Source organism: Danaus plexippus, chromosome 31 (genome assembly GCF_018135715.1).
Source record: "Danaus plexippus chromosome 31, MEX_DaPlex, whole genome shotgun sequence".
NCBI lineage: Eukaryota > Metazoa > Arthropoda > Insecta > Lepidoptera > Nymphalidae > Danaus > Danaus plexippus.
Window position 1 is genome coordinate 1,486,410 of NC_083558.1, and position 14,886 is coordinate 1,501,295.

Genomic DNA, 14,886 nt, shown 5'->3' on the forward strand with positions numbered 1-14,886 from the left:
CTTTATTAAAAAATTCACGTATATATTTGTTAGATAATATTAGAAAGTTTGCTTCAAACTTATATCACTCTTGCTGATGATGTCATAAATAATAACATTTTCTGGATATTGCCGCTTTTTTACAAGGCACTTTTCCACACTTATCATTATACTAACGGCTGAAAATGTTAAGCAAATTAATAATATTTTTTTCTTCTCCAAAGATTTATAAATAAATCCTTCGATTTTAACGACATTGTAATATTATAGAAGGGAAATCTCTAAGCCTGTATAAAATATAGCTTAGCTTACAGGTTTATTACAAAAAGTTCCCATCTAAATGCTGAATGCTACTAAATAAGTGCCATTTACAAGTTCACCTGGTCTCTGTACGGTGGTGAATACGGTCCTTTCAATTTTATGCTCCTGTTTCCAATGGAAAAACATTTTCTTTATGATCGCCATCACCAGTGCTATCATAAATAAACTCATCCCGAATAGAATTGTGTAAAGTGCCATCAATAATTTTTTTAGAAATCATTTTTTACGTCCTAATGTTTATTTAGATGTCATTTTTAGTGACAACAAAAATATGTCAAATAAATAAAACCCTTTGCATAACGTTTTAATATTCTTACATTATCTGTATCATGTTAAAAAAGTTTTGAAATCTGTACACGAAAAGAACTTAAAAAAGTGGCGCGAAGTGTAATCATATTTCTTAATAGTAATAAATCTGCGTCCCTTAACTGTACTATTATTATGGATTTAATGATAAAAATTAATGTTTATATCAAAGTAATTTTATGAAAAATTATCATCGAAAATGAATTTCGATGGTTACGGTAAGTTTAAGGTTCTTAAAAGTCGTTTTCCTGTTGCTGGTCTTTTAAGTAAACTTAAATTTCTACTTCTTTCAGCGAAATATTTTTTAAATTATTAATTATAACTTTTACACGGTATTCAGCTTTGTTTAGTTAAAATTTATTAATTATTAGTAAACGAAGATACCATAAAAAACCAGAATAGCTATAAAATATAGCTAACAGTGTTTCGTATAGAGTTCATATTATTTCAAATTCGCAAAGATTTTTCTAGTTACATATAAAAACCATTTAAATAAATAGTCTTGGAGTTTTGCTTACGTCGCTTGAACTCTATAGTTTACTTAATTATAGGGACTTAATATGAATTACGTAAATGTTAAACTATAACGCCCATTTAAAATCAAGATAAAGCGTCGTACATCATTTCAGCTCAGTATATGCAACAAAAATATCGCCTAGCCATTACACTAGCCGTCATCAAGACCAAACCAAGTGGCACACACCTAAATGATCACGTAAATTCTATAATAAATAATTTAAGTGATTTTACAACGTTGGATGACGGTGTATGTGAGGAAGATTTCAATTACAACGATAATGAACCCGATATTCAAGATTTCAATGATTCAGACGACAGTGTAACCATTTTAAAGGACTTTGTTCAGAATAACGAAGCTATTGATCAATACAAGGATGGAAATACGTTTTTTAACGACGAAATCAACATCGACACACGAAACGAGGTATTTTTTAAAAGATATGTTTGTATTAATTTATTTTCCTGTTTTTAATAGAACGAAATATATACGTTTTTAATTAAATGAGTAAGTAAAACATAATTTTAACTGCCGTTAGACTATTTTTGTAGAATAATATGCTAATTGCTTCAATATAATTTATTACTTTAACAAAAATTTTTTTTTTAATTATTTATTTATATAAATCTTCATATCTCCTTTATGTATACAAAAAGAATATTTTAAGTCCATATATATTGTTTTTTAAGTAAATAATATTTCATTTAAATACAATTCTCATTAAACATATCTTACATTACAGGATGAAAAACATAGTTCAGTCGATGAGACACAATGTAAGCAAGATTTGTTAAGTGACTGCACAGATAATGACAAAACTTTCTGTGAGTCTGATGATTTCATGGAAGCTGAGGATGACATCATCGATGATTCCCAAATTAATGATGTACCCAAAAATCAAATCGATTCCCAAGCAACTGTTTTATACACTGTACATGACACAAACACACATATAAGCCAGAGTGAGGAGAACATTGTTGTTAAAAAAATATATTTTAATGCAAAGAAAGATAAAACAGTAGAAGATAATGATACAGAGAATTTAGAACAAACCCATGAGAGAGCACAGATTGTAAATAATTTAAATGATTTTGTAATCTGTGGACAAGATAACAGTGGAATTGATGATTTAAATCATACAAGAGAGAATTTAATTTGTTTAAATTCCCAAATACATGGATTGAATGATGAATCAAAAATGACTGTGTCAATGGATTGTAGTGGACAGAATAATATGGATAAGACGGACACACCAAGAAGTTTGACTTCATTAACACAAAATAGCTTTTCATTGAACGAACATGAGTATTGTTCAGATAAAAGATTGGACAATAAGAGATTGTACAGTGAAATCGATGGGAGCATCTTGAAAAATCACCAAGATCCATCAGCACCTGACGATGAATCAGCCGATGACGGCTTAACAGAATCACAAGCGGAGATGGTCTCCTTCAAGGTGTTGGAGGAATTAAGTAGAATAAAGAGCTATTTAAATAAGGCTGATAACAAGTTGTCCGAGGATTCTGGATATAGGAGTTGGAAGAATAAAAGTTCTAGAAGTGGTGAGGCTATATATATATATATATATTAGTAAAGTTTGTATGTGTGTTTGTTACACTGATGCAAAAACTACTGAATGTATCTTAATGTAGTATGTAAATATACATAAATATATGTCATACATTATAATAGCATATAGCATATAATGTATCCTTCAGTCCGTGTAGCCCCGGGAACACTTCATGACAGTTGTATTGTGTGAAGTAACGCGACACGCGATAGATGGCGCTGACGGTTGGCGCACATATATTATATTAACACATGATTATAGTTAAAAGGCAGTTTTTTTTTATTTTACACATAGACAGTACAATATAGATAGATGTGTGTGTGTGTGTATGTTTGTTCCAACAAAATGTATATAATAACAGTATTAATTCCAGTGTCCCAGTCGAGTTGCTTAAACGAATCTGCTTACTGTTTGATGAGCTTCCTTAAGAGTTGTCCACTGGCTGTAAACATTATGGATATTGTTGAAGAGATTTCAAAGGTAATATATATATATATATGTGTGTGTGTGTGTGTGTGTGTTGTGTATGGTAGCGCCATCTATAAGATTTTGAAAAAAATATTAAGTTGGCCTATATCAATAATCTGCCTTTTCTCATAATGAATTTCCACTAAATCATATCCTTGTTTGTAAATAATTTTTAATTGTAAAATATCTTAATAAGTTTTTTATTCGAGTAGTGATTCAACATTGCTCTCATACGTACAATTATATATATATATATATATATATATATATATATATATATATATATAGTATGTTAGTAGTATATATATATATATATATATATTTATATATATACTACTAACATACTACTGACTTATGAAAACTCATACTAATAGTGATACCTGTAATTCATATACATTAAAAGTGTTTGTAATAAAATGCATAGCTTAATTTCGCTAACGCAAATATTATGCTGTCGCGCCGGCTTAAATGTTGTTGTGTTCTCGACATTTAGCGACAGCGCCATCTCGCGGCGAGTGGACGAACTATCAGCTACACGTTTACTAGAACACTCCTAATGTCAATGTAAACAAGCAGTAATATTAGCGAGAATGTTTAGGAATGTTCTGGTAGTCGGATCGTCGCTAAAGCGCCGCCGGGTCGGTTTGGAGTCGAGCGACGTTACCGGCGACTATAGCGAAGTTAATATTCGTGTCTTCTATTAACTACCGTCTGTATATTGATAACCAAACCCTGGCTGCTAACAGTAGTATGATAAGAACTAATTTTAAGGTGCACATGCGTACAAGTATTATTGTATGGCTCTCCCGTAATGATTGTATGTGTGTTTATTCTGTGCAATAACTATGGAACAAGTATTATATTTTATAGTTAAAATCGCTGCAATTGGTTTAAATATGTAACATTTTTGTATTCTTTTAGGTGTTGGGAAGGTTTGTGGACAAACTTCACGATGCGGAGACGTATCCAAAGTTCTTGGACGATATGTTGGACAGTGTTGGAGGCTTGGTTAATGACTTATATGAATCTAGTGTGGATGGGGATTTGGTAATATATATAAACATATTTCTCACTTAATTTCATAAATACTATAACACAGATTAATATAATCAGGCAAGCTGGTCTCTGATAGATAATTAAAAACGCAAAAGTTACATCAAAATCTGCACTTCCATTACAGATGTTGGAAGTAGATGAGAAAATACAAAGAATATTCCTACTAAACAGATCGCATCACATAATGAGGTACACTATAGAGTTGATCACAGGCAAATTGGAAAAGTTACACACAAAACTGTGTGATTCTATTGAAATCACACAGACGGCAACCACTGAGAACCTGTGCTATATGTTACACATACTGGAAATATTACTCAGAAGATACACAGCTATAGATAACGTGAGCCAGTCCAGCGTAGACTCACAGGGGAGTGTGTTGAGGAAAAACTCACTCACAGACATATGGAGGAGGAAGTGGAACTTGAGTGATAGTGACGTCAGAGTGAGTGAAAAAACATGCATAGTCACTGAATGTAGGCGTGTACTTAATAAAATACTAGTTCAAGCTATAGATAATTACAGCTTGATATCGTTTAGCGCTTTACAGTGCTTGAATATCATACAGAAGTAAGCTGCTACTGCTAAACGAGCGCTTTGTAGACAAAGCAAAAAATTTGTCGAACTACCTTCATTTTACTTAAATCAATACTTGACTGACAATTGAAAGTTACATTAAAATCTGCTTAATCCATCCAAAGATAAAGATAAAGATAAAGACTGAAATAAAGATACTATAATATTATAATGGCTAAATAAATATTGTATTAAAAAAAAATGACCCAAAATTTCATTAAATAAGTATTTATTCGTAACTATTTGTCGCTTCTTCAGCTTTCGCCTTCTCGCAGACGTCTCTTAGGTGTCTGTTGAGTTTGTTATTGCCCTGAAATATATAATGAACGGTATATATATATATATATATATATATATATGTGAGTTATTTAAGTCAAAATGTCTAATGTGAATATATTAAAAAAAATCAGTAAACAAAATATCGCATATCGTTATTCTTGAATATGATATGTATAGCATAACCGCAAATAATTTTAAAGCACATGTGAAAATTGCTAGTTTATATAAAAATATACACAGTGAACAAATAAAAATACATTCACGGGAAATGAACTGACGAAAAACTACTTAGAGCTATCGTTATAACATCTAAACGGAATATTTCTGAATATTATCATTAACTGAATAGAGTGTATTGTTTAATTATTATTTAGTATGTAAAAATATATAATCTGTTGTATGTGTTCCTATTATTCAATTTCATTTAAGCGAAAATCTTTCTTCATAAAGTATCAAACCTATAGGACAGCCTTAAGTGGCGCTAGTACGCAAAAGCCAAGCGTACCATGTATTTAAAACTAGTATTGATACAATATCAAAAAAATACAATTATATTGAATTTTAATTACTTTATAACTATTTTTTTCCTTATTTAAACCTATCTAATAAAATACTATAAATAACTATACCACATTCACGGTTTATGTGTTTTACGTAAAAACGAAATTTAAAATAGTGCATCCCAGATAACCCAGGATATAAATACAAACAATTTACCTAATGAACAAAATTACTTGCAAATAAAAATAACTCAACCCCCACATAAAATAACTCAACCCCCACATAAAATAACTCAACCCACACATAAAATAACTCAACACACACATAAAATAACTCAACACCCACACATAAAATAACTCAACACACACATAAAATAACTCAACACACACATAAAATAACTCAACACACACATAAAATAACTCAACACACACATAAAATAACTCAACACACACATAAAATAACTCTCAAATAAAACGCTCCATACATATAACCCGTAATGGCCGACCTTGAAACAGTTCCCGCACAGGTGACACACAGCCAGCGGCCCGCCTGTGCTGTTCCTGTGCGTTCCGACGTGTCTGACGAGCGACTTCCTGCTAGTGTAGCTGGAGCTGCACATGGAACAGCTGTACTCCTTGCTGGACGAGTGGACGGCCTGGATGTGTGAGGCCAGCGCTCGCTGGTTGGGACACACTCGACCACATATCGGACACTCGAAGCTGTGAGTCGAATTTTAGATAATATCTTCGGCTTAAAGATACATTCATTGTTATATTATTATATATTGAAAAATTAAGTCTCAATAGAATTTCGTATAATTTTTTTTTTTGAGTATTGAATATAAAATTAAGATCCTACTTTAAAAAAAAACATTTTAACTTGGTTTCGACAATAATCTATAAAATGTCTTTTTTTTTTGGTTTTTACACAAAAATACGTGTAATCACTAAAAACGAGTAAATAAGAGGTTCTTATAAATTATTAAAAATGTCTTAAAGCTATATATATATATTATTTTTTCTCCAAATCAATTCTTTTTATTTGTTAATAATATATCCCAAATTTAATTTGTAAAAAAATTATTGACTAGTAAATTTTTTATGACCAAAAATACCGCAGATCAGTGATTCCCAACCGGTGGTCCGCGAACGAACTCAAAACTCTTTTAAATCTTATTAATGTCTACGAAAAGACAACAAAGTGGTCCCTAGCCGAGAAAAGGTTGGGAACCACTGCTGTAGACTCTACATACAAAAATATCGTCAGCTTTTTTTGACATATCAATTAGTTAGAATATTTTGCTTCCCCATGTTACTTTTATCATAACATAATTTTGTTTTTAATATACATGTACATATACTAACAGGGTCTGTTGGTGTTTGAGCGTGTTCCGTCTATGAGCCATCAGCCCCTTCCTGGAGGTGAAGCTGACGTTGCAGGTCTCGCAGTAGTATGTCTCCGACACCTGGTTGTGGGTCTTCATGTGCTGGTTCAGGGTGTACGGACTGCTGTACACCGACGGGCACAGCTCACACGGGAATTTTCGTTTTATATGTTTACTGTAACATATGTGTATATATATATATATATATGTGTGTGTGTGTGTGTGTGTGTGTGTGTATTTGATTGTCATTCTACATGAAGGTAGTCAGAGATATTAGTTTTATTGAAGTCATCTTACCGTAATTTGTCTAACTGACTGTTTATATGAGATACTCCATTAATATTATATTATTTAATGTTCAATGTGAGCTGTTACGTCTCTATGTATCACTATTTTCAACATAGTTTCATGTTTTTTACTACTTAAAGCTAATTACGTTTGTTTGCAACAACTTCACTATGCCCGGGCGCTCGTGCGCGTGTGTGTGTGTGTGCGCGCGTGTGTAACTTACATCATATGCGTCCTCAGAGCCGCCTGCGTGTTGTAAGTCTCGCCACAGACGGTACAGGTGTGGAGTCTGCCGCTGGTCTTGCTGGTGTGGACTCGTTTTAAATGTTGTTGGAGACCACTCGCGTCCCTGTTCACAATATGTATAGTGGGAATGTGTGAGTGTGGGGGAGGGGAGACCACATATAACCAGTCGCCAGGAGATCAGGACTCTGCTCGCTGGTAACAGCTCGTAGACTGTGTGATTTAGATCTCTCGTTTGTGTTATATTCAGATCTCATCTCGATGAGTTTAAAACGAGACAGTTGATTATTAATTCAGACGTAGTTTTTAGTTGAGTGAAATCGTACAGAATATAATTTTTAAAAAAAGTCAATACTAATCTCGTTTCTAAGATATATATAGGAAAAATTATAGTAGGAACATTAAAATCCAATGTCACAAGTCGCTTTGCATGTAGTGTACTCACGTGAACAGTCTAGCGCACATGTGGCAGGGCAGGGACCTGGTCCTCGTGTGCTTACAAACGTGGTGCCTGCCGGGGACTCGAACCCCGCACCTCACGCACACGGAGCGCTCCGCGTGACGGGAGGCGTGGACGCGGAGCAGCGTTAGAGACGACACGCGGAGGGTGCATATGGGACACGAGTATTGACCGTTAGACTGGAAGGGTATTTCCGGTTATTTTGTGCGGGCATTCCGAGTTACTTTTGTGTGGGCATTCCGAGTTACTTTTGTGTGGGCATTCCAAGTTACTTTTGTGTGGTCATTCCAAGTTACTTTTGTGTGGGCATTCCGAGTTACTTTTGTGTGGGCATTCCGAGTTACTTTTGTGTGAGCATTCCGATATAGTTATTTATTCTCGGAACATTTTGATTTATCATCTGTTTGACCATTCATAATCTGATAGAAAAACTATTTTCACTGAAGCTAATTCAATCCCAAATTTTTTAACCGATATTAATCGACGTGTTTATTTGGCTTTATGTGTAAATATTGAGGATCCTAATAATATTTTTTTAACCTTCACCGATATGAATACGAGTTGGACAAATATGTTTAAGAACCATATTTGCCCAGGTGTGTCACACAGACGAACGAGCTGGTCACCGCCACAACTCGGGTTATATTAAATTATATTATCGCAAATTGCTGGGATACATTAAAATTAAACTAAGTTTCTCTTAACGAGGAGGGAGGGTATCCACGAAATGTGACATCCTGTGACAAGAGCCATTGGGGATCGATAGTTTTGTGACGTCACATATCAAAATTTAAACCACTGAGTTTTTATTTAATTCAGAATAAGTAAAAAACTTTAGTAGCTGTTTTCTATCGATTATTTTTAAATACATACGTAAATTTTAAAAATGTGTGACGTCACATCAGGAGGGGCGGGGGTTACAAAAATGTAACAATCTGGGACGAGGAAGGGGGAGGGGTTCAAAAGTCCTAAAATTCGTGTGACGTAAGTTTTGGATGGCCTCATAATGGGCGGTTTTATAATTTTAATCTACATGATCCCGACGCATCTTTCCCTTTACAGCGACCGTGGCCAGGGACAGATGAAAGTATCCGTCTGTTAGTCTTATTATATATATAATAATAATAATAATAATAAACGAATATTATACGAAATACTTACTTTCATTTGTTCTACAACTTACTGTTTAATCATTAAAATCTTAAAAAGTTCCAAAAAATTACAAAGTTACCTTAAAAGGTTTATATATTGTCACATAAATTTAAATTATATGAATTAATAATGAAATTCAACATCGCCGGTATTTTTACACAGACACGACGGTTCAGTTTGCTAAACGACTAGGACGAGACACCGTCACAGTCGTAGGTTCATTCCAAGTGCTGAATTTTTTAAATATATATATATATATACGACTATATAGGTCTTGGAAACATAGCCTTAACATATATATATATATATTTAAGATATTCTTTAACAAAAACTAAGGTCATAACCAAGGTCATATATATATATATATATACTCACCTCTTCGTGACGCATCATATGCGCCTGGTAAGTATCCTTGAACAGGAATCCTATGGCACAATTATAGCACTTGAACTCAGCCTCTGTGTACTTCTTTTCCTTCCTCTTCGCTTCTAGTTCAGCTCTCTGTTCTTCAACTGTCAGAGTTATCTTCATAAGTCCCCTTCTTTTTGATTTCTTTAATCTATTCTTTCTCATTTTCCTCCCATCGGTCACTTTAACATCATCCTTGTTAATTACATCATGATTCCGGTCATCATTATCATCATTATCATCATTACTATCATTTCTATCATCTTCGTTAACATCATTATTTAATGTATCCTCCAACACGACATCTTCTTTCAAACCCACCTCTGTATGTCCTCCATTTTGTTTTCCATCCTCATTGCCATGATAAGCATCACTAATGTTATATTCGTAGTAATTAATGTCACCATTATTATCATCATCTGTGCCGTACCCGTTAATATCCTCATCAGAACCAATATCTTTGTTATTCCCACATAGATTTTCATCGTAGTTGTCATTGTAATTCTTTATATCTACCTTAAGTCGTTCACAGCATTCATCATCGCAAATCGTTTGTGTCTTTACTTCGGTTATATGTAATCTTAGTATATCTTTTTCGCTGGAACATTAAAAATATATATATATATATATATATATATATATATATATATATATATATATTTTTTTTATCTATCATATTAGTAGCCAAAGACGACAAGCCTACTATCTCATATATTCACACTATAGTAATTCAGATAAATAGAATTATCTGAGACCTATACATTTAGCCTAATACACCCACTCAAAGTATTCTAAGCTGAAATATTTCTACGGTATAAATATATATATATGATAATTATTTAATAATAGGAAAATGTTATTTTATTAACATTAGCATATTTATATATATACCTAAATATAGGATAGTCTGTGCTCCTTTTAAGACATAGCGATTTGAAAATGCACATCTTATTGAGTATGTGACAGCAAACGTAGCACAGCTGGGATTCCGGACACAGCTGCAATAGTTAAACAAAAAAAATTGTTTTTTTTTTAATTTTATAAAGCGATAGTTGTTTGATTATAATAAAACAGTATAAAGCTATGAATAACACTAAGTACATTAATTATATAATGGCTGTGGCCCGAGTTTGTCCGAATATGTATATTTTTATTTAATGAGATTAGACGGCACAGACAGACAAGCGAAAATTGAAAAAATACTATCTAGTTATATATATATAATTAATTGTTAAGCAAAGTAGTAACATTGTAATGTTTATCTGATATTTTATATTATTGTAAGATATCTCTGGTTATCCTTTTTAGTTGAGGAGCAGAGTCCCGTTTTATAGTTGCCTTTTCTATTATTATATCGTTTAATTCTACACACTTCTCAATACATATTGAAATTTCATCATCATCATCAGCCTATCGGCGCTGACTGCTGAGCAAAGCCTCGTCTCACATAGAGAAGGTTAGAGAATAAATCACCACCACCTCAAGACGGGTTGGCAATTTCAAACTTATTAATTGAATTTATAAGACCAGGTTTCCTCACGATGTTTTCCTTCACCGTCCATCAGTGGTGTCTAAATACTCTTAGAAAGTACATATGACTCAGAAAAGATCACATTGGTACTTGCCAGGTCTCGAACCGGCGCCCTCATGCATGAGAGGCGGGCCTTAACCTCTAACTAGGCCACCACAACTTATATTGAGATTAGATTTTGTTAATTTTATTTTACATCAAGTGTACATACTGCGCACTAGTATTATTTGGTTAAGTTAGCAACATCAAAATATAAAAATATCAATTTCAATCACGCTAAACAAGTATTATATTTTAAATGTAAATAATTATGTGTATCTAAGTAAAATTCAGAGTAAACATACGCTAATGCCGACGAAGTCGCGATATTTAGCTCGTGTTCCGTCACTGATATCCGAATGAACTGTGCCGTAGCATACAAAACACAAGACGTTGGACATTTTTGTTTCAATAATTCATAAGTAGCAAGTGTAGCTTTTTATTATATCACATATCTCAAGATCTGAGTGACATTTATTTATCATCAAACTATAACTTTAATATGACAATGGAAAGAATTATTGTTTAACTTATAACATTGTTTTGAAAACAAATACATATTTCAATTTATAATTTGAAAATGACAAATGTCATTCGACTTTGTTTTGACTTTTGAGATTTGTATTTATACGATGCGTTCTAAAACTAATTTCTTACTATCATTATAAGAGCGAACTTCAAAATAATAGATTCACATTTAATGGAATGGGATTTGTTCTTTAAACATAAATTTTATAGTAAATACAATATAATAATTCGAAATTTTAAGTCATAATTCAGTAGTTAAAATTACATAACTTGACAAAAGTTTACTGTGGCCATTTCCATAGCAAATAACGATAGTTAATTTATTATATAAATAAATGTTTACTTTGATTCTGTGTGGATAAAATATTTAAATTCTTTTAATAATCAGACGGAAATGAGAATCTTATAAGTCAGTTTCTTAATTAATATCTATTTTTGAAAAATATGCTTTCCTCTAGTTTAATTTTAATTATATTAATAAAGCAGAATGTAAAAGTTTCTTTTATACAAATCAATCCATAATTTATCCTAAATTAATTTTAATAGATGTTTGTGGGTTTTTTAATTCATATTTCGTTGTTGCTCATAATATCCAAAGAATTAAAAACCTGAAGATAAATGAAAACTATTTTTTAATAAAAAGCTAATAGTTTTATAATTTTATTTTTAAATATTCGGTAAGTCACGTTATAATCTTTATTTATCGATGAATTTATTTCGATACTGCCAACATCGCTCGACGGATTGTCGTTTGTTACATTGTGCTTCACGTATCTAACGCACTTATGTCGTACTCGCGTCAGATATTATAATTTTTGTGCCTTGAAGCATAAAATTAATAAAACATTTAGTTTCAACATCTTTGGACGCACACATCGGGTGTTGAATTTAGGACAATAACTTTGGAGAACTTAAAAACCGTGTGTACTGTGTCGGTGACTGTGGTGTTATTAAAGACTAAAGTCGCATCTAAATAATAGTGTTTAATAATATAATTAGGTAACTCGGCTGTTTGTGTCCACTTTGGGTGTATTGTGGTGACAATTAAAAAAAAAAAACAAAATATAACCTTTAAGACTGCATCCTGAACCGGTGCAAATTTGCAAATGTACATAAATTTAAATTCATGAGCGAAACGGAATCCATCGGCTGCGAAATATCTGGTATGTAAAAGGTTGTTTTCAATATATCACGTAATAAGTTGTATATAATCTAATTAGGTGTAAAGTGGGGGTGTTAAAACATTGTAATAAACTAAATTAACAGCCAATGGCACTCGGCTTTAAGTACGAAAGAGATTCTAATAAGACTGCAAATAATAATACGATATTTTTATCTTCATTATTCGTGGGGATGTTCTTCCGTTATATTTAGTAGATAATTCAAAGGGAACTTTTTGCTGAATAAAAAAGTATACAGGCATATATAAATTTAAAGCTAAATACAATCGGCTTGTTATCAAATTTATTTTATTTTTATTTATTAATATTGTAATTAAATATGAGAGAGATTTTATTTGGTTTAGAAATTATTACGAACAAATAACAGGACTTGATTTGTTAAAATTATATGTGAATACAGTTTTTTTTATTACACTGAGTATGATTTTATATATAAAATTTTTGACAGAGATATGATTTAATTGATTTTAATTCAAACCGTGCATGTTATAACACAAAATTTTTATATAAGAAATTTTAAATTCTTGTGTATTTGTTTGAATATATAAATGGTTTAGTTGAAGTTTTAAAAACGTATATAGAAATGATCGATTGAAATAAAAATTGATTATTTTTTTTCGATAATCAATATATGTATATGTGAAATGGCAATCATTTATAGCTCAAATTTGTTCTTGCTCCACAGTACCTTGACATAGTTTCAAAATATCACTATATATATATATATATATATATATATGTAATTATTTTATTTAAAATTACCTCACTCCAAGGCATATTGTGTTGAATTTTCTACTGTTATTTAAATAAGACTGTCTCAAACATTTCTTTGTATTTAAATACAATGTTATTTTAAAAGTACTGACATTGTGTTGCGTTTATGCTGTGAGGTATGGTATGCTATTGTCAGCTATATTTTTGAATATATCAGACATGAAGCGGATGGTTGTTTGGATGGATACCGGTTAACGAATATTTGGAGAGCTGGGTTGGTAGATATTCAGCTTTTTCAGAAATTTACTTAAAGACATATCACACCTACTTGGTGACGACATATTTGGTGGTTAGATAGTTAAATTCAACACCTACAGCTGTCAAGGTTTGCCAGGATTTATCTTTCAGCACCCGGCATCAGAGATCGGTTTACAGAGAAAGGCTGTTTTCATTGTCGGGTCATATATACGAGGCCGAGTCGAGTCATCTGCTACCAACGAATGCGGCCCTTGGTATTAATTTACAACAATTTCCTGTTGTCAATTTTGTGTTGTTTCATACCTATTGTATTATGATTTTCTTTATGTAAAACAATGTGTTTTTAATTTTACTATCTGGTGTCTGGACGTCTAGTAAAAAGAAGTCTGGATAGGTTATATATATATATATATACTATTATGTTATATACAGCACATATGCATTACGTATTTATTTAAAAGCGCCCATTACAATGTCGCCAGCATACTTTATAATAGTATTAATTTTGTTTCACTTATGTATTTTTCATCACGGCTCATGATATTTTAGCCAAATATAAAAGTTACCAGTCAGTGATAATATATGAATTAAGTATTGTGAGGTACTTAGGATGCTTTAAAAATTTACCAAGTTTATACAATAATTAGATAAATTATAGTAAATAAGAGTTATTTTTCTGTATGAAAGCACAAGTTTGGATCTTAAAGCAATGCCCCATAGTTATTATTCTTGTTGGTTATACAAATGTCTGTGAATGGTATGGTTAGTACAGTGGTCCCCAACCGGTGGTTCGCGGACAGCCAGTGGTCTGCGGGATTCAAAAATCTTTAAATTTTTTATTAATGTTTAAATTACATATTTTTGTTCACTTCTCGTCTGACCGTGATCACGGTTGCTGAAAAGTAACAGAAACGTCTCGTCGGGAGTATTTAGTTTCTTACAAAAATAAATCACGCGTGGTTTATCCGAAATATATTAGTTTCTTTTAAATATTTTTGTTTTTATTAAAGTTTATTTTCTTAGTCGTTCACTTTATCTTTCTTTTACATTCGGTCCCACGCGAACAACAAAACACAAAGTGGTCCTAGTCAAGAAAAGGTTGAGAACCGCTGGGTTAGTATAATAAC

The 14,886-nt window shown here is 32.0% G+C and overlaps 3 protein-coding genes across 4 annotated transcripts in view; 2 read left to right on the forward strand and 1 right to left on the reverse strand.

Moving 5' to 3' along the window:
- Positions 1 to 733: 733 nt before the first annotated feature.
- LOC116778261 (uncharacterized) lies at positions 734 to 5,016 on the forward strand. Its single transcript, XM_061525882.1, has 6 exons — positions 734 to 824; positions 1,236 to 1,549; positions 1,866 to 2,685; positions 3,067 to 3,173; positions 4,083 to 4,208; positions 4,342 to 5,016. The coding sequence occupies exons 1-6, from the start codon at positions 806 to 808 to the stop codon at positions 4,789 to 4,791; spliced, it is 1,836 nt and encodes a 611-aa protein (XP_061381866.1). The 5' UTR covers positions 734 to 805; the 3' UTR covers positions 4,792 to 5,016.
- Positions 5,006 to 11,643, reverse strand: LOC116778491 (zinc finger protein 846-like). Its single transcript, XM_032672509.2, has 8 exons — positions 11,384 to 11,643; positions 10,400 to 10,506; positions 9,476 to 10,106; positions 7,934 to 8,127; positions 7,469 to 7,594; positions 6,938 to 7,132; positions 6,079 to 6,292; positions 5,006 to 5,103 (listed from the first exon to the last, which is right to left on the reverse strand). The coding sequence occupies exons 1-8, from the start codon at positions 11,477 to 11,479 to the stop codon at positions 5,023 to 5,025; spliced, it is 1,644 nt and encodes a 547-aa protein (XP_032528400.2). The 5' UTR covers positions 11,480 to 11,643; the 3' UTR covers positions 5,006 to 5,022.
- Positions 11,644 to 12,341: 698 nt separating this feature from the next.
- The window catches only part of LOC116778260 (oxysterol-binding protein-related protein 8), a 31,213-nt gene continuing 28,668 nt past the window's right edge, over positions 12,342 to 14,886 (forward strand). The window contains exon 1 of one of the 2 annotated variants that reach the window (XM_061525776.1): positions 12,342 to 12,769. In XM_061525776.1, the coding sequence (XP_061381760.1) occupies positions 12,733 to 12,769 (37 nt within the window). In that variant the 5' untranslated portion in view covers positions 12,342 to 12,732. The remainder of the gene's footprint in view (positions 12,770 to 14,886) is intronic. The other variant, XM_061525777.1, reaches the window with a different exon arrangement.

What these genes read in the sequence shown, in the direction of transcription:
- LOC116778491 (XM_032672509.2), bottom strand. Translation starts at nt 11,479, where the DNA reads ATGTCCAACGTCTTGTGTTTTGTATGCTACGGCACAGTTCATTCGGAT. An exon ending in GCGACTTCGTCGGCATTAGC is followed by an intron (nt 10,507 to 11,383) that starts GTATGTTTACTC and finishes TAACTATTGCAG; the next exon opens with CTGTGTCCGGAATCCCAGCT. An exon ending in GCTCTGAGGACGCATATGAT is followed by an intron (nt 7,133 to 7,468) that starts GTAAGTTACACA and finishes CATATGTTACAG; the next exon opens with TAAACATATAAAACGAAAAT.
- LOC116778261 (XM_061525882.1), top strand. An exon ending in ACATCGACACACGAAACGAG is followed by an intron (nt 1,550 to 1,865) that starts GTATTTTTTAAA and finishes CTTACATTACAG; the next exon opens with GATGAAAAACATAGTTCAGT. An exon ending in GAATAAAAGTTCTAGAAGTG is followed by an intron (nt 2,686 to 3,066) that starts GTGAGGCTATAT and finishes TATTAATTCCAG; the next exon opens with TGTCCCAGTCGAGTTGCTTA.